Source organism: Fonsecaea monophora (genome assembly GCF_001642475.1).
Source record: "Fonsecaea monophora strain CBS 269.37 chromosome Unknown Scaff99, whole genome shotgun sequence".
Classification (NCBI taxonomy): Eukaryota; Fungi; Ascomycota; class Eurotiomycetes; order Chaetothyriales; family Herpotrichiellaceae; genus Fonsecaea; species Fonsecaea monophora.
The window spans coordinates 88,530-116,152 of NW_019174030.1; the positions used below are offsets into that span (position 1 = coordinate 88,530).

General features: G+C 53.0%; 11 protein-coding genes across 11 annotated transcripts; 7 read left to right on the plus strand and 4 right to left on the minus strand.

Annotated features, from left to right (window-relative positions):
- Positions 1 to 211: 211 nt before the first annotated feature.
- On the plus strand, positions 212 to 678 carry AYO21_09682 (hypothetical protein; the record flags this gene model as incomplete). The annotated part of the gene is made up of 2 exons (XM_022659611.1): positions 212 to 355; positions 439 to 678. 2 exons carry the CDS (start codon positions 212 to 214, stop codon positions 676 to 678), a joined length of 384 nt encoding a protein of 127 aa, XP_022508094.1.
- Positions 679 to 1,228: 550 nt separating this feature from the next.
- Positions 1,229 to 2,060, plus strand: AYO21_09683 (rpsU-divergently transcribed protein; the record flags this gene model as incomplete). The annotated part of the gene is made up of 2 exons (XM_022659612.1): positions 1,229 to 1,672; positions 1,728 to 2,060. The coding sequence occupies 2 exons, from the start codon at positions 1,229 to 1,231 to the stop codon at positions 2,058 to 2,060; spliced, it is 777 nt and encodes a 258-aa protein (XP_022508095.1).
- A 1,156-nt stretch (positions 2,061 to 3,216) lies between these two features.
- On the plus strand, positions 3,217 to 4,239 carry AYO21_09684 (hypothetical protein; the record flags this gene model as incomplete). Its single annotated transcript, XM_022659613.1, has 1 exon — positions 3,217 to 4,239. The coding sequence occupies one exon, from the start codon at positions 3,217 to 3,219 to the stop codon at positions 4,237 to 4,239; it is 1,023 nt and encodes a 340-aa protein (XP_022508096.1).
- A 726-nt stretch (positions 4,240 to 4,965) lies between these two features.
- Positions 4,966 to 7,674, minus strand: AYO21_09685 (hypothetical protein; the record flags this gene model as incomplete). The annotated part of the gene is made up of 3 exons (XM_022659614.1): positions 4,966 to 5,763; positions 5,860 to 7,375; positions 7,430 to 7,674. The coding sequence occupies 3 exons, from the start codon at positions 7,672 to 7,674 to the stop codon at positions 4,966 to 4,968; spliced, it is 2,559 nt and encodes an 852-aa protein (XP_022508097.1).
- Positions 7,675 to 8,507: 833 nt separating this feature from the next.
- Positions 8,508 to 9,578, plus strand: AYO21_09686 (hypothetical protein; the record flags this gene model as incomplete). Its single annotated transcript, XM_022659615.1, has 1 exon — positions 8,508 to 9,578. One exon carries the CDS (start codon positions 8,508 to 8,510, stop codon positions 9,576 to 9,578), a length of 1,071 nt encoding a protein of 356 aa, XP_022508098.1.
- A 757-nt stretch (positions 9,579 to 10,335) lies between these two features.
- AYO21_09687 (hypothetical protein) lies at positions 10,336 to 14,160 on the plus strand (the record flags this gene model as incomplete). The annotated part of the gene is made up of 5 exons (XM_022659616.1): positions 10,336 to 10,362; positions 10,422 to 10,799; positions 10,865 to 11,415; positions 11,849 to 12,137; positions 12,223 to 14,160. 5 exons carry the CDS (start codon positions 10,336 to 10,338, stop codon positions 14,158 to 14,160), a joined length of 3,183 nt encoding a protein of 1,060 aa, XP_022508099.1.
- A 434-nt stretch (positions 14,161 to 14,594) lies between these two features.
- Positions 14,595 to 15,211, minus strand: AYO21_09688 (hypothetical protein; the record flags this gene model as incomplete). Its single annotated transcript, XM_022659617.1, has 3 exons — positions 14,595 to 14,883; positions 14,938 to 15,161; positions 15,209 to 15,211. The coding sequence occupies 3 exons, from the start codon at positions 15,209 to 15,211 to the stop codon at positions 14,595 to 14,597; spliced, it is 516 nt and encodes a 171-aa protein (XP_022508100.1).
- Positions 15,212 to 19,224: 4,013 nt separating this feature from the next.
- Positions 19,225 to 21,162, plus strand: AYO21_09689 (hypothetical protein; the record flags this gene model as incomplete). The annotated part of the gene is made up of 2 exons (XM_022659618.1): positions 19,225 to 19,283; positions 19,341 to 21,162. The coding sequence occupies 2 exons, from the start codon at positions 19,225 to 19,227 to the stop codon at positions 21,160 to 21,162; spliced, it is 1,881 nt and encodes a 626-aa protein (XP_022508101.1).
- Positions 21,163 to 22,078: 916 nt separating this feature from the next.
- Positions 22,079 to 22,393, minus strand: AYO21_09690 (hypothetical protein; the record flags this gene model as incomplete). Its single annotated transcript, XM_022659619.1, has 1 exon — positions 22,079 to 22,393. One exon carries the CDS (start codon positions 22,391 to 22,393, stop codon positions 22,079 to 22,081), a length of 315 nt encoding a protein of 104 aa, XP_022508102.1.
- A 610-nt stretch (positions 22,394 to 23,003) lies between these two features.
- Positions 23,004 to 24,308, plus strand: AYO21_09691 (hypothetical protein; the record flags this gene model as incomplete). Its single annotated transcript, XM_022659620.1, has 1 exon — positions 23,004 to 24,308. The coding sequence occupies one exon, from the start codon at positions 23,004 to 23,006 to the stop codon at positions 24,306 to 24,308; it is 1,305 nt and encodes a 434-aa protein (XP_022508103.1).
- A 1,760-nt stretch (positions 24,309 to 26,068) lies between these two features.
- AYO21_09692 (hypothetical protein) lies at positions 26,069 to 27,329 on the minus strand (the record flags this gene model as incomplete). The annotated part of the gene is made up of 2 exons (XM_022659621.1): positions 26,069 to 26,922; positions 27,017 to 27,329. The coding sequence occupies 2 exons, from the start codon at positions 27,327 to 27,329 to the stop codon at positions 26,069 to 26,071; spliced, it is 1,167 nt and encodes a 388-aa protein (XP_022508104.1).
- Between the last annotated feature and the right edge of the window lie 294 nt (positions 27,330 to 27,623).

Genomic DNA, 27,623 nt, shown 5'->3' on the forward strand with positions numbered 1-27,623 from the left:
CACTTTGAGGGGGCGCTCACTTGATGGGCGGATAACTGAATACCTAGGTAGCAATGAATTATAAATCCAAATCTAGTCGGGGATGCATCGAGAGAGAGAGTATTCCTCCCACTTTCGCAAGCTAGCTAGCTAGACCTTTGCCACACTCAAAGACCCCCTAACACGGTCTTCGACGACACACATTTCATACCCGCCCGATTTCTTTGCGAGGATGGTCGTCAGATACTATATCTGCCTCAAGAAGAGGGAAGACGTCACGCTCGAATATTTCTATCACTACTACGAGCATGTCCACGGGAAGATGTTTTTGGACGAGGTGCCCGAGGCTAAGGAGAATCTCATCAAATACGAACAGGTCTGTGTTTTTCCCTTCCCAACCCAGCCCCAAGGAACAGAAGCCATGCGAGGAGGCGCTAAATTCTGGCTCAAAACAAACAGCATCACCTGAAAGAGTCCCGAAAAGCGCGTGAGATGGCGGTCGCAGCCGGACGGAAAATCACCTGCGACTACGACGCGATGAGCGTCATGACGGTCGCGACGATGGATAATTTGTTGAAGATTATGACGTCCAAGCCTATGCTGGAGAAGGTGTTGCCGGACAACGACGTCTACGTGGGGAGCATGGAGACGTTTATCGTGGATGAGTCGGATAAGAAGACGTTGTTTTCGAGCGAGTGATGGAGACGGACGTAGTCTTTATATCACTTGCCGCATTGGGTGTTGAAAAGGGTGGCTCCGTAAAGGGGTCATTAATTTAAAAAAAGAAAAAAAAGGGAAGACAAGATGTATCTCATGTTCTGGACTGTACATGGCTCTCCTCTTCTCCAACCTTAACATGTTTCATTTTCCGCGGGCACATATCAAGTGTTCAGTGCTGAGCTCCGAGCAGTTGTTATTCATCTTTTATGTAACCCGCCAAGCACCGTAAGGCTGAAAGAAACTCCAACAATTGCGAGGATTGAGAATCCCATGCACATGCGCCCATCAAGGAAAACCACTTTTGTCTGGATCGCTTCTTGGAGGCTAGTCTCTCATCCGCTCACCGAATGGTTGCAGATGTTGTGCAGCTCGCCAATGCTTGCTTTTTCTTGAACTCACAGCATTGACTGTTGTAGATCGATTGTCTCTCGAGTCTCCACACCTCGACTACTGGCTACGTCCTCATCTCTCCCGAGTCTCCCTTCACCAACCCACCTCATCATACTGTGTCCTCCTCTGGCAAGCGATCATGTCCATCCTTCACGGCAGGACCGTGGCACTCTCACGATCACTGCGACTGAAAGTAATTACAACGCAGTCAAGCCACGCTTTTCGACAGCGACCGGCTTTCACGAGGACCTACTTTTCCGTCCACCATCCGGATCCCCGTCCTTTCCCTGAAATCCAAGATCGAATTCTTTCCGCTGCCATTATTCGAGTTCCGGAACACGGTTTCACAGAAAGAGCGCTGGCATTAGGAGCTAAAGATGCCGGGTACCTCGATGTTACAGTCCAGCTCTTCCCTCGCGGTGTCTTTGATCTCATAAACTACCATCTAGTCACACAAAGGCTTGCATTGAAGGATACCGTACAGTTTCCCGAGGGATCTACGCTAGGATTGGGCCCAAAAATCAGGACGCTGACCATGGCACGGTTGAGAGCCAATGCAGACATCATCCATCAGTGGCAAGGGGTATGTCCATAACATTGCTTCTCACCCGTCACTCATCTAATATTCGTTGCTACAGGCTCTTGGTTACATGTCCCTCCTCGAGAATATCCCTGCCTCCATGAAAGAACTGCAAGCTTTGTCGGATGAGATTTGGTATCTCGCAGGAGACACCGCAGTTGACTTCTCCTGGTACACGAAACGAGCCTCCCTCGCAGCCGTCTACGCAAGTTCAGAACTGTTCATGACCACGGATACATCAAGAGACTTTTCGGCAACGGAAGAATTCCTCGATCGCAGGTTGGGAGATGTTCGCCTCCTCGGGGGCACCGTGGGGGGAATGTCCGAGTACCTTGGATTCTGGGCGAGCAACAGCGTGAACTTGGCCAGGTCTTGGGGTATGAGAGTGTGAAAATACGGAAGAAAGATATCCAAACTTGGTCCTTTCTGAGCGATTCCATGGAGCCTGCCGCCCTACTACGCGGATGTCTTCACCGAAATACCAAGTTCGAGGGTACTACACAGGCCGCCAGGATTGATGAAAGAAGATCCTCCCCAACACGTACTTTCCATCGACCTTCAACGATCTACAGTCCCGGCGAGAAAAGGTACTTTGTGCCGATATTCGGTTTCGTAGACTGGCAGATGCGACCAGAATCGTGGCCATGGACTGTGCATATACGGAAGCTGCTTGAGGATTCCGCTGGATGTACCCTTCAGCAATGCCGGCAATCCGCAAAATCCTGGTGCCCTGTTTCAGGCTTCCGTCACAACAGATGATCGAAGTCGACTAAGAGCTTGTCAAATGCTGAGGCTTTGGCAGCAGAGAGTCAAGCGTTCGGCATTTATCACTCGTGGCCCTCCCCTCAAGGGCTACGGGCTAAAGACATCCAGCCTGCTATACAGCATGATACAGAACCACTAGGGATATACGGGAAGCCGGTGGAGGAAGACTGACCGCAACGTCTGCATTGCCTGGAAGACGCGTGCGTGGCCGTTTGGTTTGTATTCATTGAGACCAATTCAGCAGCGCCTACTGTCCCAAATAGCGCTTTCAACGACGCCCGAAGCCAGTCGACCCATGATGATGAGCGCATCACACGCCTGCGAAGGTATTGCGTAGCTGTTGCTTTCTGAGGCGGCGGTAACAAAAGTGGATATTTTGTTTTCAAAAGTATATTTTGTACTCTAGACCCAATGATGGTCCACCAATAGATCTTGGATAATACATTTCTGATTTAATTACCCCTTATGTGCAGCTTCAGTAGAGTGGTCGAGATGTTCGCAGTTTGGGGAGATTACTCGGACAATCAGCTCGCATTGAGCTTATATTATACATAGCCAGAGCTTGTTCTTTTCGATCTGACCACTTCCTCTACTCTATATCAGACATCTCAGTCACTTTCCCTTCCTCTACATCTGAATGGAAGCATTACCCTAACGTCAAGGTTGAACTGACTAACCCGACCTGTTGCTTGCCCCCCCCCACCTCCTGAACCTCAGAGAGCTGCGGAGATATTACAATTAAATTTCCTCTTGTTTCTCTGCTCTGCGAGGTGTGATCAAACATGCAGGCGTCACCATCCAAAGCCCGCGCGCAGGCACTCGCGTCGCACTCCTGGTCAATTGTGAGCGGCTGGCTTGCGAGGCTTTATCATCCATCGCCGGTGCCGGCATTTGAACGCAATGCCGCGACGCTCCAGGCCTTGCAGAGTCTGATGGCAGAGAACATTGCCGCGGATCGAGTGCGGGAATTACTGTTTGAGGCAAAGGTGGAGGAACTGGAGGCTGCGGAGGAGGAGGAGGAGGAACGACGAACGATGGGCATCGGGAGTCATCACGACGCGATCGCAATCATGTCCTTGCTCGAGACATCGCTGGCGCCGGCTGCGACGACGGCGCTCGAGTCTCTCGCCAGCTCGGTCGTGGTTTTAGGGCGCGCCTCTCCGTCGACGTCGGCGTCGACAAGAGCCAGTGTCCTTGGAGATCTACCCTCTCGGATCGTCAACATCCCTCGCCAGACCTTCGCCCAGGAATCCCAACTCTCAGCGATTGAAACCCTCACGGCTGATCTACAGACCCAAGTCACTCGGACAAAACGAGACCTCGCCGCCTTCTTCGCCGAAAGGACACCTCCCACATCAACCCGCGCGCAGGACGACGACCCGACCTCACCAACCACGCCGTCTTCATCACCGACCCAACAGCACCTCCACACGGCGACGAGGACGACGACGGATCCCTCACACCTCCACAACCTGACGCTCCAACACCAGCGCGAGACGAAACAACTCACCCTCAAATCCGCCGAGTACCGATCCCGCATCGACGCGCTCGAGAACCACCTCGCCGCACTCACCCGCTCCAGCCCCAACTCCGGTCCTTCTTCATCGACCGACCCCACCGTCCTCGCAGTGAAACAGCGCTCGCTGGCCGCCAAGAAGAAGCGGCTCGACGAGCTGCACCACCGCATTCGACAGTTCCACGGCCTGCCGCCCGACATTGAGGTGTCGCGCGCCGAGGTGCGCCGGGCGGAGGGGGACCTGGACCGGCTGAGGAGACGGAGGGACGACTTGTTCGAGGCGTTGTAGCTAGCTAGCTAGCTAGCTGTACCCCTCCGCTGAACTTCTTCTATCTAGCACTGGCGTCTGGCGTTCGTGTCGTTTTCATTTCTTTTGACAAGCTCTCCTCCGGAATTCAAAACCTCATGACCGGCCCAGAGTCACAGACATCGCGCGGTCCGGAGTAAAGGCGGGAAAGGAGGGCTTCTGGAATTGGCGCAAGCAAGCAGTCAGCGTGATGTGCTAGGTCTACGGTAGGATTGTCTAGCAAGATTATATAACAAACATTGATTTAAAGTGGCCCGACGATAGGCGATAGGCGATAGGCGATACAAAAATGCGCGTTATAGAGATGGAGAGGTCCCAACTCAAAGATGGATAGACAGACAGACAGACATCAAGACACGTCCGCCACCATACCTGTCCGCTATCTCTGCCCTCCCTGTCTGTCTGTCTGTCCGTCCAGTCCCTCCCTTGTCTCCCTAGTTTTACATCCAGAAAAAGGCCAGGACAAATACCGAGCTGAGCTGTTCGCACACAACCAAAAAAAAGGGCCTTGATGCTGCATCAAGGCCAGCGATCAGTTATCCGCCAGCGCCGACGCTGAGGTCCTGGAATAAGGGACATTAATAATACCCAAAAAACGATAAACACCTGGCGTCTGCGTCTGTGTCTCCCGGTAGGATCTCATCTCTCTTCCATCCCTTTTCGGACAACTCCTTAAAAATGCAATCTCCTCCTGACAAGCTCGCAGTGTCAAACAGCTATCCGGGCGCGTTTCATCGTGTCTTTCTCCGCCTTTTCGGCTTCCGCTCTTGCCCGTTTCCTCTCCTCTCTCAACCGTTCTTTCTCTTTCTTGGCTATGAGGTATTTCTCTGTATGCCGCAACGGCTCCCCATCACTTCCTCTAACAGTCATGTCATGCAGGACAGGCGGTCTCGTGAAGAACAGGACACGCCTTTGGTCGTCTTGTGGAAATTGGTCGCGTATGTGTTTTGGGATCAATTCGTTGGCCGTGTCCGATAGCACAAAGACTTCGGCGACCCGTTGATCGGGGTAAGTAGTTGCGGCCGTCGAGGCAAAGGGTGCATATGGTTGAGCTGGAGTGGCGGCGGCGCCGACCGGTTGCATTTGAGGCGGGCGATTGTACATCCCCTGGGCAGGAGTGGTAGATGTGTAGTTGGTAGGGTGGGCGGGAGTCAACGTCGGCTGCGGGTGAATTTGGGGGAGTGGGTTGTAAGGATGATGCGACTGCGGAGGTACTGGAGTTTGGGGTGCAATGGCTGCATGAGGATGGGCTTGTGACTGTTGATAGGAAGTCTGTCGGCCGTATTGAGGAGCAGGCGAGATGGACTGGTGTTGGAATGAGTTGGGAGTCAACGAAGGGGATGGACGTGTCAGCTGAGGTTGCAGAGTTGGCGGAACGTGGCCCCCTGCGCCATTAGTTATGGGACGTGGTACCATGTTGGCAATAGTGCTTAATGAAGCTTGTCTCACGGCCGGCGGTGGAGGCGTAGGGGGAGGCGGAGGTGTTGGTTCTGGAGGCGGAGATTGCTGTGAGATGGAAAGTCAGTAAAGATGCTGCGAGGAAATCGGAACAATTGATTGCAGCCGGAATCCATCAAAACCAACAGGGTTGCAAAGACTCACATTCTCGTCGCGGGCATGTTTATGGATTCCGCCCACGATGGGCGGTGCATTGGGATGGCCCCATTGAGGAGAGGGTATCTCGTCCGTCTCTTTCATGGTGTCCTTTAACAGGTGCTTGAGTGGGCTCGGTATCTTCTTGATCTTTCGAGGCACCTCAAACAAGTCCATCTCGTAGTCCTTGTCTCGCACTTCATCAGGTAAACAACTGGCCCACGTCTTGATTTTGTTGAATCTGTGCTTCTCTTCATTGTACCGCGCTTCGCAGACATAGACCTCCTTCGTAGGATCGACATTTCGAGGTCTTCCACGAGTGTACCTGGTGAAGAACATGACAAAACAACGATCAATCACTTCCTCGATCCGATGGTCTCGATATTGGCCTGTCTTGACAACCTCGTTCGGCCAAAAGTGTTTCTCGTACTGATGTACTGTTTGTTCTGGACGGTAGTACCAACACGCGTTTATCCACTTCTGACCATCAGGATCTTCCCAAGTTCGGTAAATCTGAGCAACAATCGGCTTGGTCACGTCATTCTGGTTTTGGATATGGACCCAATCACCGACCTTCCAAAGTTCGTTTTTGTAAAAGATGCCAGCCGGCAAGGGTCTTCTGCCGTCTTCCATAAGGTATTCATCGTCAGGTTTGGCCTTTTCGATTTCTGCCAATTTCTGTGCTTCTGCGTGGAGGTCTACCGCATCCTGGTAGATTTCACTTCCATCCTCGTTGAATTGCTTTGCATTGTTAAACAGCAGATCAAGATCCTTCATGAAATGCTCAAGTGACTGGTACTTTTTTCTTTTGGCCTTCTTCTTGATGGTGTCGAGCGCAATGGGGTCTTTGATCTCAATAAAATAGGCTGGGTACTCCATCTTATCGGGTAGTCGCTCAAAATGACGGACTTTTAAGTTTCCCTCGTTGTCTTTCGGCTTGCGGAGTCCTTTGAGAATGGCTTTGATCCGAGCTTCCATAGGCGTGTCCACCTTGGGAGGTCGTCCTCGTCGTTTTCGAAGATCTGCATCGTCGCGTCTGTCATCATCTTCATCGCGACCCTTCCGTCCTGAGATGCTTGGCCGGCCGCCTTTCCGTCTTCTCTTCCTGCGATCATCTTCAGAATCGTCCTCGTCCTCGTCATCCTCTTCGTCCTCATTGTCTTCATCGTCATCAGATACTGGGGTCGGCTCGGGGGTTGCATCTGGTATCTCTCCGAGGTCTGGGAAGACTGTTTCCTCTTCTTGGATCAGGCCTTCGTCAACCAGCTTCTTGAGTTCCTCCTTGAAGACTGTCTGCAGCAGAAGCACGTCGCGAACAGGAGCCGAATTTGGTCTATTGTATACCTGGGCATTGTGGACAATCAGGGCGAAATCGCGTACAAACTCCGGAATGCCTGTGTATTGCTTTCTCTGTATCTTCTGCTTAAGAGTACTGATAGCCACAGGGTCCTTGATGATTTCGTGGTAATCGGGAAGGACCCGTCTATTGGGCTTGCGTCGGAAAAGCTGGGAGGGGTAGTAGTCCCTAAAGATGAAGTTAGCTTACGATGGGGACTCGAACACACGAGGTTGCACAGACTCATCCTTGATTTTGATCTTGTAGTTTGACAAGATATCGGTAATGTTTTTCAGAGCCCTGTACTGATCAAGAGAGACGGGAGGCTCCTCTTGTCCATCTCCAGCTGCGTCCTCAGCTTCTTCAGCACCGTCGCCCTCATTGTCGGATTTGTCGTCGGCCGCATCCTCTTCCTTGACAGCAGGCTCGACTTCGATGGATTGGACTGGCTTCGTCGCGGGCGCATCTGGGGTTTCGGACTCGGCCATGGTCTATTTGTCGCGCAACGATCGCAACTGACTCGCAATGTGGAAACTGAGCTGGAAAGGCACTACGGGTGAAGACATATGTAGGAGACCTATGTGCGAGCACTTATCTCTGGGAATTGGGCGAGACGATCAAGTTGTCGCGACTCTAGAGGTAATGCGACAGGCGACGTTGCGCCCTAACAAACTGCGGGCAAAATCTGGGGGGCGCGGCGATAAAGGCTTGGCGGCAGTTGCGCTGAGGACTTTCTGCAGCTTCATCTTCCATATCACCCCTTTGCTATGCTGGTGAGTTCTACAATTATCATCGTTGAAAGAAAAAGAGTGCATTGGAATTCAGGATCCTGCTCCAAGTCCCTAGTTCAGGACGCGTTTTCTGATAATTACTCGAATGAACCGCGTCGAAAGATCGGCCCGGACAACTCTTGGGGGTTAAACCACTCTGGGCTGATTAGGAACTTGTTCGCATGATATCCTCACCACCTTGACCGTCACCGCTGGCACGCGAGGAAGGCCTAGAGAGTGTCAGAGGCTACGTGTCGAGCCGTGGGAAGAAGATCAAGCCGTGTACTCCACGCACAACGAACGGTCCAGTCACTGAGATACCGTACAGAGATCCAGCTAGATCTCCTCCACTTTCATCCTTTCCATTCAAGACCATATCCTTCCCTGGTGGCGACCAGCGGCTGCGAGTTTGTTTGCTGTCACTTGTCACTAGCCACTGATGTGCCTCGTGACAGATCTGCTCCTCTTACGTTCTTTGGTATCTCATCTGCCCAACAGTATATATAACAAATCACCCTCGGTCAGAATCGTATTTGAACCCGGAGGAAGCAATGAGGGTCCGCATTAGAGGCCCTTCTGGCAAGTCCAGCACAGTCAGTCTCGACGATTCCGCCACGGTAGAGACGCTTCGCACAACCATTCAGACCGAAACATCACTATCTTCCTTCGAGGTCAAATATGGCTACCCTCCGAAAACCCTACCACTCGATCAACTGGCCTCTACAACGCTCCTTTCAGAGCTCGACATCAAATTGAATGGCGAACAGCTGATCGTTAATGAGATTAAACCACTAAGCCAGAAGGGTGAGACTCATCCTCCGGCGTCAGATCCACTCAAAAGCGCCTCCAGCGTAACTGATTCCTCAAGACACCCGGGCTCTGCATCAAAAGCCTTCCCCAGCACATCAAACCCAACCCCCAAATCTCAAGAAGCCTCGGTAACGCCATTGTCATTATCACGAAAGCAGAACCCCGAAATGGCAGACCCACCTGAGATCTGGTGTCCGGATCTACAGGGCACCTTGGTCTTACGCATTATGCCAGATGACAATTCGTGTCTTTTTAGAGCCGTTGCCAGTGCCGTCCTGTCAGATATGGACGCAGTCACGGAACTACGGTCGATCATTGCCCAGAATATTCAAGCCAATCCTGAAAAGTACACCAAGGCTATTCTAGACAATAAAGAACCCGATGCATATTGCCGGTGGATCCAGACTGAGGACGCCTGGGGGGGCCAAATTGAACTTGATATTCTCAGCCGACAATTCGATATTGAAATCTGCAGTATCGATGTGCAGAGCTTGCGAGTGGACAGGTACAATGAAGATGCACCGAACCGTTGCTTTATTGTTTATTCTGGCATTCATTACGATACAATCGCGCTAAGTGTCCATGGTGAACCACCAGAGGCAGATGTCAAGCAGTTCGTCCAGCCACTTTCAGACGAGGTCCTTCCACATGCCATTGCTTTGTGCCAGAAACTACAGGCCAAACACTACTACACCGACACTGCTGGGTTCCAACTCCGATGTAACGATTGTGGAGTGACGTGTACTGGAGAAGCTGGGGCAATGAAACATGCAGAACAGACAGGACATATGAACTTTGGAGAAGCTTCTTAGGGATAGTGGTCTGGGATTCGGCGAGATACTTGGAAGATACCGTCGGCCACGGAGGAAATTGGTCTTTCAGCCTCAATCCTTTGATGAGAGCGCTGTGGTCTTGAGAGACTGATCAACCTAAGACGAGACATTCAGCTGACTGCATGCTAGTTAGATAGAGGTATATCAGGCCTTACAAGTACCACTTTGCTCGAGACCGGACAGAGCATCTGACTGAAGCACACATCTCTGGATTACCACACGCGTCTTCCTGTTGTATTACAGAGGATGGGATGAATTCTCGTGATAGGTAACCTGTGGACTGGCTCCGCCCTCCACAGCCCCAAATGAGGCCCTGACTAAATTGAACCGCGAACATGGTCAGTGAACAACACCACAGATGAATCCACAAATCGTTGTGAGCGAAGCATTTCTTGGGTTCTGACTCGCCCTTGCCGACACCTTGTGCTGCTTTTGCTGCTTTTGACTTTGACGCTCCCTTGGCCGGTCCACACCCGTTGGTTGCCGTCATATCAAATCGTTTCCTTTGGTTTCTCGGCTCAACCCCTCCGTACCACGAGTACATTGCGGGTTTATGTAACCGAGGTCGAGTCAATCCCATGGGGACGAAGTATTTATTTTGTTCTCTAGATTTCTACTCTGGAGCCTGACGTTGCAGCCCAGCTCAGAGTTATCGTCTTGAAATCAATCGTCACAGACTCGGTCCATTCTATACTACAACACTCACACCTCCACCCCTAAATCAGTCACAGACACCATGGCGTACGCACAATCATGGCTCGATGTAGGTTTTCCAAGCCAAATTGTGCTCAATTTCCTCTCTCTGCTAACGGACATCTGCAGCTGGAGAAGAGCCTGGGTGGCCGCACGGTCATGAGCGGAACGCCGGAAGAGATTCGTGCCCAGTATGATCAACTTGTGGCGTTGTTGCTTCCTCAATTGCCTCCCCCATCAGACGCCGTCGAGAGCAAAGACGGTGAAGTCGAGGGCATCAAGTACCGCTTGTATACACCAAAGGAAGCTGCCAAATCAGGCCCCCTACCTGTCGCCATCTGGACGCACGGCGGAGGCTGGATGACTGGCGACCTCAACTCGGACGATTTGCTCTGCAGGGTTGTTGCTGAAGCTGTTCCCTCAATTGTCATCAGCATCGACTACCGCCTTGCCCCCGAGCACAAGGTCCCCACACAGCTCCAGGACTGTTTGACCGTGTACAAATGGGTGAGCACCATGACTAAGAGTGCCAGCATTACCCTTGTAGTCTTGTTGACTAATACATATTCTAGGCACGACAAAACGCCGCCTCGTATGGTGGTGACCCAAACAAATTCTACACCGTTGGTGGCTCTGCAGGTGGTGCACTGGCGCTCCAAATCGCCAACCGTCTGGTCAAAGACCCCTCGAAGCGCGATGGCATCAAGGGTGTCGCCGCCGTTGTGCCCTGTACGCTGCACTGGGACAACGTCCCAGAGGAGTATAAGGGTATCTATAAAGCGTACGAGGAGAACAAGGAGGGCGTCCCTATCATCGACAAGACCTCGATGCAGATTTTCTACGAACACGCAGGCGCCGATCCCAAGGACAGCGACATCTTCACCGCTCTGGCCACAGATAACCACGCCAACTTCCCTCCCACATATTTCGTCAGCTGTGAAAAGGATCCCTTGAGAGATGATGCGTACGTGATGGAAGCCGCACTGAAGAAGGCAGGTGTCCCTACCAAGCACGACCACTACAAGGGATTGCCTCACTATTTCTGGATCTTCCCCTCTGTGCCCGAGGGGCAGCAGTTTGTGGCCAACTTGATTGGGGGTATCAAGTGGCTTGTGTCGCAGATGTAATTAGATTGAGACTGGGTTGCTTCAGAAGGATCAAATTGCCCGTCCAGGGGCGGCGAGTCAACGAGAGTAACATCCTCAAGCACTCTGTAATCCCTTTTGCCACATATGGGATAGAAGCAAGCGAACAGAGATATGATTCAAGGACCCATCCATCTGGCAACCTCAAGGTGAAATAGGCCTCCCTCTGAGGTAGAGAATTCCACGGCAAAGCAAGTTTGTAGTCGTCCCTCACTATACAGAAAGCCCCGCGTAATTCCCGCTGCTCTTGGGAGTGACCCCACCCTCCACCATTTCCGTTTAAACCGGCATCGGGTTTGTTTCCCCCCACAGCCTCGTTGAGCCAGCGTCAGGCGATGCAGCATTTGATCAAATTGCACGGGGGCACATTTCCCTCGCTTCTGGATTTATGGCTGCTTCCTTTCTAACCAGCGCCGATGGCTTCACCTCCGCCAGCGGTCTCGACAGTCCCGTCACACCGGGCGGTGCCGGTGCTGATGTTCTCCCTTCGTCCAAGCGGTCTACAGCCCTGACCGCCAAACTCACCAGCGTCCTCTCCGCGTCCTACGCCGACTACGAGACCCGCGATGCGTTGCGCCTCCTCGACGAGCGAGGCGTCCGCAATGACGAGGATACAAGGAGGAACCTCAAGGCCAACGCACAAAAGGAGGTGATCGATTGCAATGCACAGATCGTGGATGATTTCGGTGTGGTTGCGGAGGTAAATACATGTATTCTCTGGCTGTCGTCCGACAGGCATATCAGCGTTGGGCTGCCCTCAAGCACTTCGTCTAACACATGGATAGCAACTGAAGCGCGTCGGGGCCTTGCTCGCGACCCTCAACACCACGTGCGAATCAATGCGCACGCACATCCTCGCGGCGAAACAAGAGTCCGCGCCAACGCTGGAGGAATTCTCCACGCTCATGACGCGCAAACGGGAGACTGAGGTGAAAGAGTCCCTCTTGACCGCGTTCACCAGCCACTTCCTCATCTCTAATCAAGATCTGAACATTCTGACCAGCTCCGCGGAGCCGCTCGACGAACGCTTCTTCTCGATCCTGGCGAGGTGCAAGCAGATCCACAAGGACTGCGAGTTTCTTTTGGGCTACAACTCCTCTCCTTCCGGCGAGGAGGAAGGCACGTCCCGACTGGGCTTGGAGTTGCTTGAACAGACTACCCGCAACCTGGATGCGGCCTTCAAGAAGCTCTACAACTGGATCCAACGAGAATTCAAGACGCTCGACCTCGAAGACCCCAATATCAGCGGCTCGATTCGTCGCGCGTTGAGGGTCCTCAGTGAGAGGCCGAGCTTGTTCCAGAACTGCCTCGACTTCTTTGCGGAAGCGCGACGAGCCACGTTGGCAGAGGCGTTTCATGAAGCCCTGACAGGCTCGGGTCATCATGGAGGTGCTGCGACGAAAGCGATTGAATTCTCCACCCACGAACCGTTACGGTACATCGGCGATATGCTTGCGTGGGTGCACTCCGCTGCAGTGTCGGAGAAGGAAGCTCTCGAGGGGCTCTTTGTGTCCGATGCTGAAGAGATTTCGCGGGGTCTCAGCGCTGGCAAGGCCACTGATCCGTGGGCTCGAATCAGCAGTGGCCGACAGAGAAGGGCGTCATCTGCGTCGAGCTCAGATGCGGAGAAAGAAGATGGTGACGAGCAGCCGGTCTTCGATGGCCGCAAGGCCCTGTCCGAACTCATCTCCCGCAATCTCTCCCTCGTCTGTCAGACCTTGCAATCACGGATCGACGTTGCCGTGCGCACTTCGGGGGATCCTGTGCTCATGTTCAAGACCTTCAACCTTTTAGATTTCTATCGCGGCATCTTCTCCAAACTGCTGGGGCAGGACTCAACCCTAGCCAGGCTCATCCAGACTCTGCAATCATCGACACTGGCACAGTTTGAACAAGCAATGGAAGAAGAGACCACCACCGCCATTGCAAGCATGGATTCGGAGCCACCGCGCGATCTCACGCCGCCGGTGTTCCTGGCCACGGCCTTGAGACAGTTCAACGACGTATGTCAGGCGCGAGGTCCCCAGATGACGGAGCCGGAACTCGAGCGACTCTTTACGTCGATGCTAAGCGGGATCCTGGCCGCGTGCGCCGAGTCCGCAACCAATCTCGCGGACGTGCGGAGAGCCAGCATCTACAAGATCAACTACCTGACCGCGCTGAAGGCGACACTCGCAAACATCTCGGCCCACGTCCCCCCTGCCCGGATCCCACTGGAGAAAGCCGCCAGGGAGATCCAGACGGTGCGGGACCAGCTGGTCGAATTCGTCACTTCGACGTTCCTCGAATTCTCCGGCGTCGCGGAGCTCATGCAAGAAATCGACTCGCGCAGGGGACAAGGCCCAAAGGCCCGACGGGCCTGGCTCCTCCAAAACCTCGACGAGGCCGCCCAGCGGCTCGACGCGTTCCTCTCCTCTGCCCTTATGGACGCGCAGGAAGCCATGAAACCCCTGTTCGACCGCCCACTGGCCCAGGATGTGGTGGCCGAAGCGGTGGAGAAGTTCTGCTCCGAGTACGATGATTTGGAGGGCATGCTAGAGATGGTCGATACTGAGACTTCCGTGTCAGCGTCAGCATCGGCGGGAGAGGGAGACGGCGACGATGGCGATGACGATGACCAAAGGTCAGAGGATCAGGGGGACAAGAGCGCCACTGGCCCGGTCGGGTCAGTGAGAGAATCGTATCCCAGGACTGGGGCAGAAGTGCGCGCTCTTCTGAGCTAGTGTGCAAACAACTTTGTCTATGCCTGACTATTGGGCGGGTCAAAATGAAGAGTGGCATTTTTCCACTCGCGGTCTTCCTGTATGCATTAAAAAGTATGGGTTGAATGACATGATGATCGAGGTCATTGGAACCTGGATGCAGGTCATCCAATCCATCTACATAAGTTGCTCCGACAAAAGACCTCCTTTGGGTTTACTCTGCTCAGCCACGGCGGGAATCTCAATGGTTAGAATGTATTTGAATTTGCTTTTGAGGTTTCAGACATGATGAAATAGAGAACTAAACTTGGTACATGAGCACAGGTAAAATTGTGCTGAACCTATGCCATGTTCCGGTTTGCTCCCCTTCCATTCCACTTCGAGTGTGATATTTGCCATGCTGTTACAGGGTGGCGCATCTATGGTGGTGGTTTCTCTTCTCAGGGTCTCCTGTTCTACAACACCTTCTCGGCAGCAGAGACTGTGAACTTTAGAAATGATCCCATGATTAAAGGGAAATGGCAGAACTCACTTGTAACCCCCGTGTTGTCGGGTTCAACAGCGGCCTTGACGACCTTGCCATCCTCCGTGATCACAGCATATCGCTTGCTTCGGCCATTGCCCAAGATGCTAGAAGCATCGAACTCCACATCCCAGGCACGAGTGAATTCTCCAGAGGGGTCAGCGAGGAATCGGATGCCGCTCTTCTTTGTCTCGTCCAAGCTCTTTGCCCAAGCCTTCATGCTGTGGAAGAAGTGAGAAACATGGTGGAAGGAATGGTGTCTCAAGAGCTCTTACACGAAAGCATCGTTCACAGAGACCACAAACACTTTTCCGGCACTCTTCAACTTGTCATTGGCAATGTAGCCCGGAATGTGAGTGTCGGAACAAGAAGGGGAGAATGCAGCGGGGACACCGATGATGAGGCCTTTGCCAGAGCTGAGCTCTTTGGCGAGATTGACCTTGTTGCCGGGGGAGTCCTCGTAGAGGTCGATATTGGGGATGGAGTCGCCTTCTTTGACCTGCAAAAATGTCAGTTGGTGCAGAAACGAGGCATAGAGATACACACCATGATTGCGGGTGTCGATGAGAACTGTCTGAAGAGGGGAGTGAGAGAAGCGGGACGAAGAGAGGTGGAAGAACGGAAGATGGATCGAGAGAGCATTTATGTGACTGGTGAGATTGAACTGAGTGGGAAAGTATTTGAAATCCGTGGAAGGAACGATTCACTCCAAATTCACTTGCACTTCACTTGTTGTGTGCTGTTGCCGTTGGTCCTGGGAGCTCTAAAGGCTGCATTCATACTTGTAGCTTCCCCAATGGTTGTGCCAATGCAGGGGCAGGACGACATCATTGCGGGGTAGTCTTTAAGCTGCGAATTGCGGTTGGTGCCGTTGCGCGGGTGCCTCTATGCCTCCCGGGTGCCTCCCTCCCTCCCAAAGCCAACCCACCACAACACTCGAGTCCTGCCCCTACTCGGCATAGGAACGAGTACGAAGGACTTGTAATCCGCCGCAAGAAATAGTCTAGGTGACCCAGTATTGTCTATGATTCGACTGGATCCCTCGCTCAATCCTACAAAACTGCATCATATATTTGAAATCTTCTGGCTGGCCATGCACATGCAAGTCATCTCCTCACACAAAGGAGACAGAGGTTGCGGGTCCGGCCCCTCCAATGACAGGATTCACTCGCAAGTCCTGAGACTCGAAAATTGAAAGCTTCATAAATACCTGCACTGCTGACTCCAACCTCAGCGAAAGGTGAGGACTCGAAATCTGAAGTCACCCGGGTTTCGGACAAAGCAGCCTGCAGGAAGATTACCGAGATGGCCATTTGAGAAGTCCTCTGCAACTGGGTCGCATCGCCTCAATGCACTCTCGGATGGCTTGTAGCCTCCTTGCGCCCGCCCTCAAAACAAGACCTCGCGACCGAAGCACACGATGTCTAAATCGGCAGTCAGAACACTAGCCATCCAGTAATTCACCTCAAAGTTTGATGTCAAACATTTCGGCACCTGCCAAATTCGCACCCTTTGTGCCAAAACGAGCCCCTGCGTCTGTTGCGCTGTCCAAGTCTCTTGTTGCGGTTCCCCGGCCCACGGATTCGGTTCGCGTTGACGGAAGGTCTAGACTCGCCCATTGTTAGACCAACAGCAGAGCTCGGATACTTCCTTGGTGATCGCCTATCCACGAAGCGCAGATTTGGCGTCCAGTTGTCATTTCCCCATCATTGTGAATGGAGCACTGGCCACGAACTTCGGCCTCACCGAGCATGCAGGAAGCTGTCATCTAGAACCGCCAGAAAGGATTTGACACTGTTTTATCTCACCCAACAGGGAGCGATCAGGAGACAAGGCGTACAGGTCGTCCTGTTGTACCAGGATGGTCTTTCCGCCGGGATGCTTAACCAGTGATTTTCAAAAGGTTACGCTGCCACAACTTCCTCTGGCCAGCATTGGGACGCCTTTCCCAAATCGGACTGAGGAGACGAAGGGGCGATCCGCGATCGCGAGAAAGAAGAAGCGAGCAGAGTAGCCCGAACCGACCGGTGACATTGCTAGGAAGCCAGGAAGCAAAACCCGAAAACAGGGGAAGATCTCAAGCACCAGGGGCGCCAAACAATGCTTAACGCTTTCAAGTACGGGAATGTCTACCAAGTACAAGGTACCTCGTACAAGTATTCGGTCTTTCTAGGCAAAGAACGATTCGGTCGTGAGGACCCACGCTGCTGGCAGGACCTGACCTGTCTTTCTTTGTTCCTGCGCAAGATGGGGTGAAAGTTTTATTACTTCACAAGGCCCTCAAATTGACAGCCCCATTCCTGTCCCGAGTGTAAAGTTCAGGCGGACATTTATGGCACTTGCGGCTTGAGCCATCTCCGTTAAGCCCCCGAGCTTGTTGGGATCGTCATGAGGCGAACGTTTCCACAGTGAGGCTGTCATCCTCGCTCGCGTCAGCGAAGACGCGGTCTTTTTCCTTCGGCTTTTCTTTTAGGCCATCACGACCTGCAGATTGACGGCTCTCCGTTGATAGATTGTACTCGTAACCGTGAATCAACAAGGACGGGACAAGCAGCGCAATCAACAAAAGCCTCTGCCTTTCGATCGTTTCAGCGACAAAGAAGAGACTCCACAGAATCCTAGTGGCGATTTCACGCCATTGCCTTTATGGGAATGGTGGAATGTGACAAGTCAAGGTCCATTTCCAACTACGAGTTCCTATTCTTACTGGCAGGCCGTTATTCTGGTAATCACAAGCCTCATGGTTGCTTTTATCGGACAGGGAAGCCGCCTTCACCTCCCTAGCCCTGGGAAGTTGGCAAGTTGACAGTTTTCCCCGTCTACAGTGGATCCTGATCAGCCGAAACATTGCGATTTCCGGCTACGAGTTTTGCAGTGTGGCAGACCAAGACAAGCACTGGTGCTCTAGGAAAGTCAATGATCAGCCTGGAAAAGTGTCTTCCTCACCAGACAGCTCTAGCAGTCGAATGGGATGTTCAGACGGTTCTGTTTTGACGGGGCCTTGGCCCCTTTTTTCCAACTTGATGGTCGATCGCTGTGACACTTGGTTTGGAATGGACAAGCGTGGCCAAGTGAGCGAAAAGAGAGTCTTCGGATCGCCAAATCGGTGCCAAAGCCCATGGCGCACTCGTCACATTGGCCAGTGGTGTCCTGGGGAGTGGGTTTTAGCGAATGTCCCGAGCGGGGGGGAGCTCACGGAAAATTTGGGCTTTGGCTGGGGGTGTTGGACTGCTAGACTCCTGGCTGGGCGCTGGGCTGGTATGATGGAGGGCAGTGCATGGGCAAATTCATCCCTAGTGTGCTAGTTCACGCTTCGGGGTCCCCCCATGGCCATGACCCATTCAGCCCAGCAAACTGTTTGGTAGCTTCCCCCTCTCCTCGATCAGATCCTTTTTCTCCCTCAAGAGCCCCAGAAGCGCCCTATCACTGACCTCCTTGATCGGGTTCCGCATGATTAACTACGAGCACTAGGCCTAAAAGGCCACCAATGAGCCGTACTGGTACACAGTAGTTAACCGAATCTCCCCTCTACTTTGTTCTTCGCGCACTGTTAGCCGCACCACATTTTCCCCCCTCCATTCGCCCCCGGTTCAACATACAGGGAGATGCGATCCCATGCTCGCCTAAACTGGGTGCAATTGTCAATTTTTGATGATGCTGACTGGATGGGCAGTGGGAGTTGTCTGGTGTGGTCCACCTTTACGTCCTCTTTGCGTCCTGATAGAGGAGCCCAGCGCCAACGACGCCTCCCAGAACTGCCAGGAAATTCTTTGTACTGGTTGTTCTTCTGCTCGTTTGCTCGATTTTAGCACTTTCCTCGCTAGGTTCCCAGGCCCCTTTGGTGTTTCCAAGAGCCCGCCTATCCACCCACTCCCTGCATCTTGCACCTTGTAACAGCTGCAGCCAACTTTCTCTTCTCTTGCCCCCCTCCAAACCATCCACCACCCAACTTGGAATCCATTGACCCGTCACCACTTCCGATCCTTCTTCCCCAACACCAAACACCACACAGAAACGCAGACACACGCAGACAAACTCATCCTCTCCCCATCCCGCACTCGTTGAACAGCCACATTCTATTCAATCGCTGCTATACAATTCTATCATCGCTTTATATCTGAGTAACCTGGCATTCCACGTCATTTGCTCCATATCGCCCTTGGCCCTCCCGAGATCTGGGAATCCTAGACTCATTGCGGCCGAATAGCCGAAATCCAGCATTCTGCACCCTCCAACCTCGAAGCAGCCTCCACCATCCGAGTTTGTCTGTGCCACTCGACCAGCATTCTGCCGCCCAGCACATTCCATTCCAATCATCATCATCTGACGGCGGATCACACATACCTCCCATCCCGTATATTGTGCTTTTGCCGTATCCCAGCACCTTTCGAAACTTGAAAGCGCATCTTTAGCGATGCTGCGGTGATCCGGCATTGTGCAGCGGATTGCAACACCCACGATTGAAAGCCGTCGACGTCCTTGTGGCCCTAGTTGAAGCCACATCTCGGAGGGAATCTATCGCACAGAAGAGGAAAATTCGATCTCGGAAAAATCACACAAAGATGGACGGCCAGGGTGCATCGGGAAACAACTCGAGCGACTTCGTGCGCAAGCTGTATAAGTATATCTCACTCGCAGCCATCATCCGTGATGGCACTCGGAGCTAATTCATGCGCAGAATGCTGGAAGACCCTTCGTACTCTTCGGTAGTCCGTTGGGGCGATGATGGTGACAGCTTTGTGGTATTAGAGAACGAAAAATTCACAAAGTCCATCCTCCCCAAACACTTCAAACACTCCAATTTCGCCAGTTTTGTCCGGCAATTGAACAAATATGATTTCCACAAAGTGCGACAGAACAATGAGGACGGCGGATCATCCATGTACGGCGTCAACGCCTGGGAATTTAAACATCCAGAGTTCCGGCAGCACAACAAGGAGAGTCTGGACAATATCAGACGAAAGGCCCCAGCCCCTCGGAAGCCGTCGAGTCTCAACGACGAACAGATTCCCATCCAACAAATCGACCTAATGAACCAACAGATTGTCGCACAGGCCCAGCAAATAGAGTCTCTTGTGACGTGTAACAACCAACTTCAATCCCAGTATCAGATGGTGGCGCTCGAGGTCGTCCGACTTCAAAAAACGGTCGTCAATCACGAAAAAGTCATGCAGGATGTCATGATATTCCTGCAATCCGTCGACGCTAAGCAGCGCAGAGACAGCAAGCAGCTGTTTGCTCCACCCTCGGACTCTACACAGACAGGCACAACCCTGACCCCCACGAGCCAGAACATGCCTCCCCAGGATGAAGACACACCGGCGTCACCCTTACAACACGCCGCGAAGCTCCTGAACGATATCAATTCCGATGGACAATTTAACATCGCTGCGCTCGAACAGATGAACGCAAACATGCATACCCCACCAGTAGGACAGGACCCTCGATCTGGGCAGTTCCGCGGGCCTAATTCTGCCCCTCCAAGCGGCAGCATGGGTTTCTCAAAGATCAACCCGGCCGAATTAGAGACGGTTGTATATCCGTTGGGGTCAACCAATGGCATTGACCCGCTATCCAGCGAGTACATTCATCAAATCCCATACTCGTTACCTCCGAGAGACGGCTCAGATCCACGAGCACAGTTCGCCGACACACGAAAGAAGAGTGGGACAGCGGATCCTGGCTGGAGTCGACCGCCGCGAATTCTTCTGGTCGAAGACGACCCAACCTGCCGTCAGATTGGCGGCAAGTTCTTGCACTCGCTCTCGTGCGTTGTTGATTCGGCTCTCGACGGTTTGGAGGCCGTGAACAAGTTGCAGGAAGGGAACAAATACGATATGATATTGATGGATATCATCATGCCCAACTTGGATGGTGTGTCCGCCTGTCATATCATCAGACAGTTCGACCGAACCCCCATTATCGCGATGACATCCAACATTCGAGCGGACGACATTTCTATGTATTTCCATCATGGCATGGACGATGTTTTGCCCAAGCCGTTCACGCGAAAATCCCTGGTCGATATGTTGGAGAGATTTTTGCCACATCTCAAGTTGATACCACAAGAGCCGCAGCCAATGTCAGCGACAACTGGGGGAGCGGCGTCATCGACGGCTCACTCCGTCCGTGACGATATGTCAGCAGAGGCTTCTCCCGCGGGATCAAGCACGTGGAATTCTCCTAGCCAGTACTCAGGAGTGTCGCCGGTAAACCCCAATATACATTACGGCGGCATGGCACAACAGCAACAACACTACATGGACACAAATGGAAACCCGACATCCTTTCCAAACGGGCCACAGACCCCCGTAGGGCTGCGAGGGTCCGGCATGCTCACGCAGCAGCAGCAGCAGCAGCAACAGCAACAGCAACAGCAGCAGACACACAGAAGAGGTCCGTCGGAAATGGGCGGAGGATCAGATATGGGCAACTCGAATAAACGCCAACGCATATACCCACCCCAAAATCAACCAATGGCTGCGCCAATGCGGCAATGATTATGACAAAACATTTCTAAAGAGGCGGATTACAGCAAGGGATATACATGCATGAGCTCTAGTGCACACTGTAATCTTTGACGATGAAACGCTCTGGGTCAGATGGGCTTCGTGATCCATTGACATCCCACTCGTCCAATGACGCGATCTCGTCTTTCCGACCTTCGAGCCTCAACAGCCCCGCAGGATATCGGCCGAACATCTGAGCGGCGTCGAAGAGTATCAATCGAGTAGAAAGAAGCCCATAAGCTTCCTGCAGGGGTACACAGCGACCCATATCACGACTTGATGAGAGATATAAGGGTGGGGGAAAACCAGGGGCAAGTTTTTGATTTACGATACCTCCTCACGAATGATTTTTGGGTTTGGGGAAGGCCATCGACCTTTTGGTGTTGAATTTTGGTCACGGAGAAGCTCATGGGCTTCAACTTTCTCCGTGGTCTGTAAAGATGGTATCTGGCGGCCGGTTATATGTGTGATGGTTGTCCCTGGGCTACCGACCTGGGGTTTCCAAGGGGAACATGGAATATAAATCCTGTGGCTCACATGTAGTGAAAGAGGTGTTTTGGTGTACAGAACTATCTAACATCTACCTAGGTATTGTGCGGTAATAATGGGTTTAAAAAACTATCTGCCCACCAGCCCCAACAACATCTGAAGCTTTGGGCCTAATATCTGGGGTAAACGGTTTTATTCTGATGACTTTCCTTGTCTTGTCCGTCGAGATATCATCTGGGAATGCTCATGGCCAGACTCGAAACAGCCAGCCAGCTCCTTGAATAATAGGCATCCACTTCAACTGATGTAGTAGTACCAAAAAGTGTAGAGTCACGTCCACCTGCAATTGTCATTAATCAGACAGCGAGCTCGGCCCCGGCGAGGTCTATCTCTCCCCCAATTCACGTCCGATTTTCATTCATCCTATTCTCTCTCTCTCCTTCTCCCACTGCTCCGGGGTCAAGCATCTAGGCGTCCAGGCATGGATAGCCTTGATCTCATCCTTCAACACCCCGTTGACCAGCCGACTCCTTGCCAGTAGTGTTTTCTTCTCGAAGTCTGGGGAAACGATGATGGCGTTAAAGGCTTGCCCGCAACCCCCCGACATATCCTCCATACTGATGTGAGTTATGTTTATGGATTGTTTGAGTTTCTCGGTGAGGAAGTCTGGAGTGATGGGAGGGGAGGAGGATGCGGCGACTTCTGCGGCTTCAGTGTCCGTATGCGCAGCCATTGGTGGGGAATTGTTTGTCGAAGAATACGTGAAGGAGCGCAAAGCTGTGACGGAAAAGGAACGCGAGAAAAAGGACCGTGGTCTGAGTCCTGGGCGTCGGTGGGGTGTTTGTCTGGTGATGGTGCTATTTGCGCGGACAATCGTAGTCGTGACTCGGCGGGCCGCTTGCGATGCCAGAGCAGTATAGACTTGCATGGACACGGCTTAGGGCTGAGGAGAAGGGTTCGTGACGGATAGCCGAGTTGGGTGATGTCTTGTGGTGAAATTGAAGTCTTCTCTTCCAATAGTTGAAGATCAATTACTGATGGTATTGCGAATTGGAAATCAACCCCGGCGGAAAATAATAATTCTCGGTCCCCCAAAGAGCTGCTTCAAAGTGCGTCATCGGAGGGCAGTCCATAGAGTTCAGCCTCGCGCCTCTGTTTTCCCTGCGACAGCCAACGCATCAGCTTCCAATGCCCGCATGTTCTTGGACACGATGTGAGCTAGCAGCACATTGACTGATTGGGCCGACAATGTGCTGCCCTCGACTAAGTTTCTGATGCTTCGATTTTTCCTCCCTCGAGCTCTCTATATTCCTAAATACAAAGCCCTCTTGATCCGTCGCAAGATGAGCACCTCTCAACCCAATACCTATAATGTCTCCCCCTTCACCACTGCCGTGGTGTCCTCGATGCGCCGTCTCTACCCTGAACCACTGGCAGACAAGACCTTCGACAACACAGGTCTGCTGGTCGAAGCTCCCTTCATACCCTCTCGGCCTCGGAACCGCAACTCGGTCTTATTGACCGTCGACCTCACTCGAGCAGTTGCAGACGAGGCAATAGAGAACAATCACTCGGTGGTGGTGGCATACCATCCTATAATATTTCGGGGACTCAAGTCCATAACCACGGATGACACCCAGCAGTTGTCCATGACACTGCTGCTTGCGCATGGCATCAGCGTGTATTGTCCGCACACGGCCGTTGACACCGTTCCTGACGGAATGGCCAACTGGCTCTGTGATATTGTGACGGGCAAAATAGATGATCCGGAGCCCGAGGCATATGCAGTGGCTTCAGCTCCATCAGATACAGAAGTCACGACCTCTGAAAGCGACTCAGACATCCGTTCCAATCCTTCTACAAAACCCACGTCTCCTTCGGCGCATCACGACGAGGACGCAATGACGGACCCATTCACCACTCCAAGAGCAAAGATGAAGATCTCTCGTCCGAGCCATGCGCGTAGGACCTATTCTAGGCCCGCCCTGCCGCTGCCAACGTCTGACTTCCACGCTGCTGTAATCCCTCACACTCGGAGCGTCATTACCCCGTCTCCTCGCGCGTCCCTTGACACAGCGAACCAATTTACTTCGTCCAGTGTCTACAACTCCTCCAACACTGGGGCTGGGCGGTTGATTGAGTTCTCTTCACCGCAACCCTTGACCCTTCTGATCACCCGCATCGCTCACGCAATCGGCCTTCCCAAAGGCTTTGCGGTGGCCATCCCTCAGGGGAGAAATCTCGACGAGATGGCTATCTCGAGTGTTGCCACATGTCCAGGCAGCGGAGGAGGCGTGGTCCGGGGTTGTAAGGCGGATTTGATATTTACAGGTGAGCTGAGTCACCACGAGGCTTTGGCAGTCATCGAACGAGGTGGCTGTGTCATTTCCTTGTTCCACTCAAACTCCGAGAGAGGGTACCTCTGGAACGTGATGAGGGAAAAGTTGGAGAGGGAAGTTAAGGAGGAGTGGGCCAAGATGAGATGTGAGGAGGCTAGCAAGAGTCGTTTGACCGGGCAGATCAAAGAGATGCTGAATGATGAGAATGTGGAAGTGGTGGTCAGCGAAAGGGATAGAGATCCGTACGGGGTTGTGGTCCTGGATGAGACGGCGGTAGAGGGAGTGAGGATTGACGAAGGAAAGAGTTGAGCAGTGAACATCAGAGATACGCCTCTGGACACGGCCAACAAGTCTCCCATGGCTAGACTGGTCTACGTCGTCATTTCCATCACCACCAGGACCTGGAGTTTTCCTCGTTCCCTGCCACTTGTCAACGAGATTTCGACGATGGCCTGTTCGTGCTGACGCATCTTGGTCCTGCTTGCCAGCTAGGTGCCACCTGTCATTGGAGGATGTGTCGACGCATATAATCAGAGGACCCATCACTAAGGCTGCTGCTGGCCGTTAATCTCCACGCCGAATGACGCTTCCTCCTGCTCCATGGCCACGGAGAAGGCCAATTGATACAACCCGTGTCACTATCCGCAGGCTATTTTTGTGGTTCTTCTCTGTCCTCCAATGGCGGCTCTGGCCACAGCACGGTTTCAATCCAACATCAGCCTAGGTTTGGTGACAGTACAAGTATCGCCACTCGGGTTGACCTGGGTTCGGATATAGCAAAATGGCACGCAAGAACGAGAGGGATAAAGAAGCGGCATGAAAGGAATTGCTTCGTCGGCTTCTAAAGGCACCTACCTAATCTGCCAGATGGTGGGAGAAGAGTTGCGCTGGATTTGCAGGACTTCTTCACTATTCAGCCCATCGACCATTCGGTTCGAGAAGATTGTTCCTGTTACTCTTGTGATAGCAGCAGAAGCCAACGACTTGGCTCACCTGTTTGAGTCTGATTGTCACAGAAGCAGTGTCTTCAAAAGTCCCCTGCTACATATCTAACGGTCTTAGCATCTATTTCCTGTTTCAACTCATTCTCCCTTTTCCGGTTTTTCCAACGCAAAGATATTCCTCCTTTGTTCCTTTTCCTTTCCCAGCTTCACTAGGCATCAACAGCTACAGCAACGTTGAATGCAACCCAACTCAACTGCGAACCCCCAGTGCGCTACAAGACAAGACGAGACACCACAATAGCGATGAGCATGGGCGTGGATATGGGTACGGGCGCGTTTCTAGCATCTCTCTTCCCGTCCCTCCTCCCGGTCCTCCCCCTCTTCCACCTCACCGCGTTCCTCAATCTGCTATTCCTCCTCGCCATGCCGATCCTCATCTCGCTCGACCTATCACCGTTTATCGGGCCGGATGACCCTTGGTTCACCGAGTTTTGTCAGGTATGTTCCCCCCAAAAAATCGATCGTGGGATTTGTGTATATGTATATATGCATAGTTATATGCATGCATACATGTGTACATGGCTACGTGGCGACGGTTAACGATCCGGCTGGAGTGATAGCTCGCTCAAGCGCCTACCTTTTCTTTTCGAGTGAAAGGCAACCATGCCGTGTGAGGTGGTCGGGGTCGAGAAAGAAGGAAGCCGTATTTCTCATCCCAATGGAGCCGTCAACCGGAGGGAGGAAAAGGATATCCTTGCATTCACCAAATGGTACGAGTCTGGGGGAGGGGAATCGGCTAGCTACATTGGTCGAGGAGTTGCAGAGCTGACCATCTTTAAGGCGAAATGGTTTGATAGGGAATTTAACGGATTGGTATTTTTGATTTGTGGCCTATAAAGCTCCCCGTGAGCCCCTGACCAGACAGATGCTATCATCACGACATTTGTGTTTTTCCGTGCCCGCCAGCCTCCCAGATACCTAGTAGATACCTAGGTAAATATGCACCTCGTCCCAAAAAAAGAAGAGAAAAAAAAAACCGCAGTTTGCGACACTTGGTAGTAAGTATTATCTTATTACACCCCCTCCCCTCCTCTCCTCTCATCTGTTAGAAACCATTTTTTTTTCTCACGTCCACACCGCCTGAGCCAGGCTGATGGTCGAGTCGTCAAAGTCGTAGTAGACGTAGGCGCTGCGCATAAAAGTGTCGCCGAAGCTGATGACGGACTGGGCCTGGGGGAGGAAGCCGAACAGACAGGTGCCGGACTCGCCGGGCACGGGGACGGCCAGCTCGGAAAAGGGCACCTGGATGGCCACGGCGGGTGTGTACCCTTCGCCGCCGAAGCCGAAGCTGAAGAAGCCGGACGGCATCTCGCACGGCACGAGGTAGTTGCCGTTCGAGTCCGTGTAGACGGAGAAGTAGGTCGCCAGCTCGTTGAACAGGTCCACGGGCAGCACGCTCGTCGTGTACCCCGTGTCCAGGGCGACCGGGTACGAGAACCCCGACTGCGTCAGGTGCGTGGTGCTGCCGTCCGACGTCGTCGCAGACAGGTACGTCCACTCGACCTGCAGCCGCGGCGCCGAGTCCGTGTACGGGATCATGGGCAGCGTGACCAGCGACCCGGCGTACTTGGACCCGTCGACCGCGCCGAACAGGATGAACCCGCTCCCGGCTTCCAGGTCGTCGAGGTAGATGCTGTAGGACCGCCGGTCGATCAGGCCCTGCGCTTCCAGGTCGTCCAGCAGCTCCGGGTACTTGACCGCGCTGGCCTCGAGGCCCGCCAGCCCGATGCCCATGATCCCCCGCGTCGTGCCGGCCGCCGACGTGGCCACCGCGAAAGTCACGCCCGTCACCGTCGCCGAGCCGAGTCCTACCGTGTCGTCGACGTAGTACCCCGACGCGCTCGTGCCGTCGAAATAGCTCGCCGAGAAGGCTCCCAGGTTTTCGTCGTAGACGTCGGTGCTCGATTCGCTGGGGTCAACTAGTCGCCAAAATGTTAGCCCGAGCAGGTCTAGGTCTTGGTCCGAACAATGGTCTTGGTGTAATTGGTTTTTTTTTTTTTGAGGGAAACTTACATATTCCGCCCGTACATGCGCTGCACGACCCAGGCCCGTAGACCCAGATGTCGCTGCTCCCCGTGTCGATGCTCAGGGTGATTGTCTGGGCCGGCGTGCCGATATCCAGGTCGACCAGGTACGAGTAGTCGGCGTTTTGGAGCGTGGCGGATACCCACCGACGCTGGAGATCTCTTGTTACATGGCTCTTTCTCACAGGTAGACGTAGTGATGTCCCTCGCTCGGACTTGGTTGAAGACACAGGTGCTGCGAGGCAGCAGCATTGCGAAAGAAGGACGGCCGCGGCGGCGTAGAGCCAAGATCCTGTCCTCATGGTGTGTAAGTGAGTGTCGATGAAAAGTATGACTTTGTTATTTGATGTGATGTGGGAACGAGTGTCAATGGTCGTCTGGTTACTTGCTGTACATACATACATCCAACAGATTCGTAGACCAAGGGCTGGGGCGTTGGCCCATTGTTATAGAAAGAAAGGCCAGCCTTTCATTTCGCCTTGCCAACACGAGCTACGGGTTTGGTCTGATATCCTCTATGCCTCTTTCTCTCTCTCAGCCCGCTGGTCGCCCAGCCTTTGTGGCAATGCGGCCGCGTGGTGGTGGTGGTGGTGGTG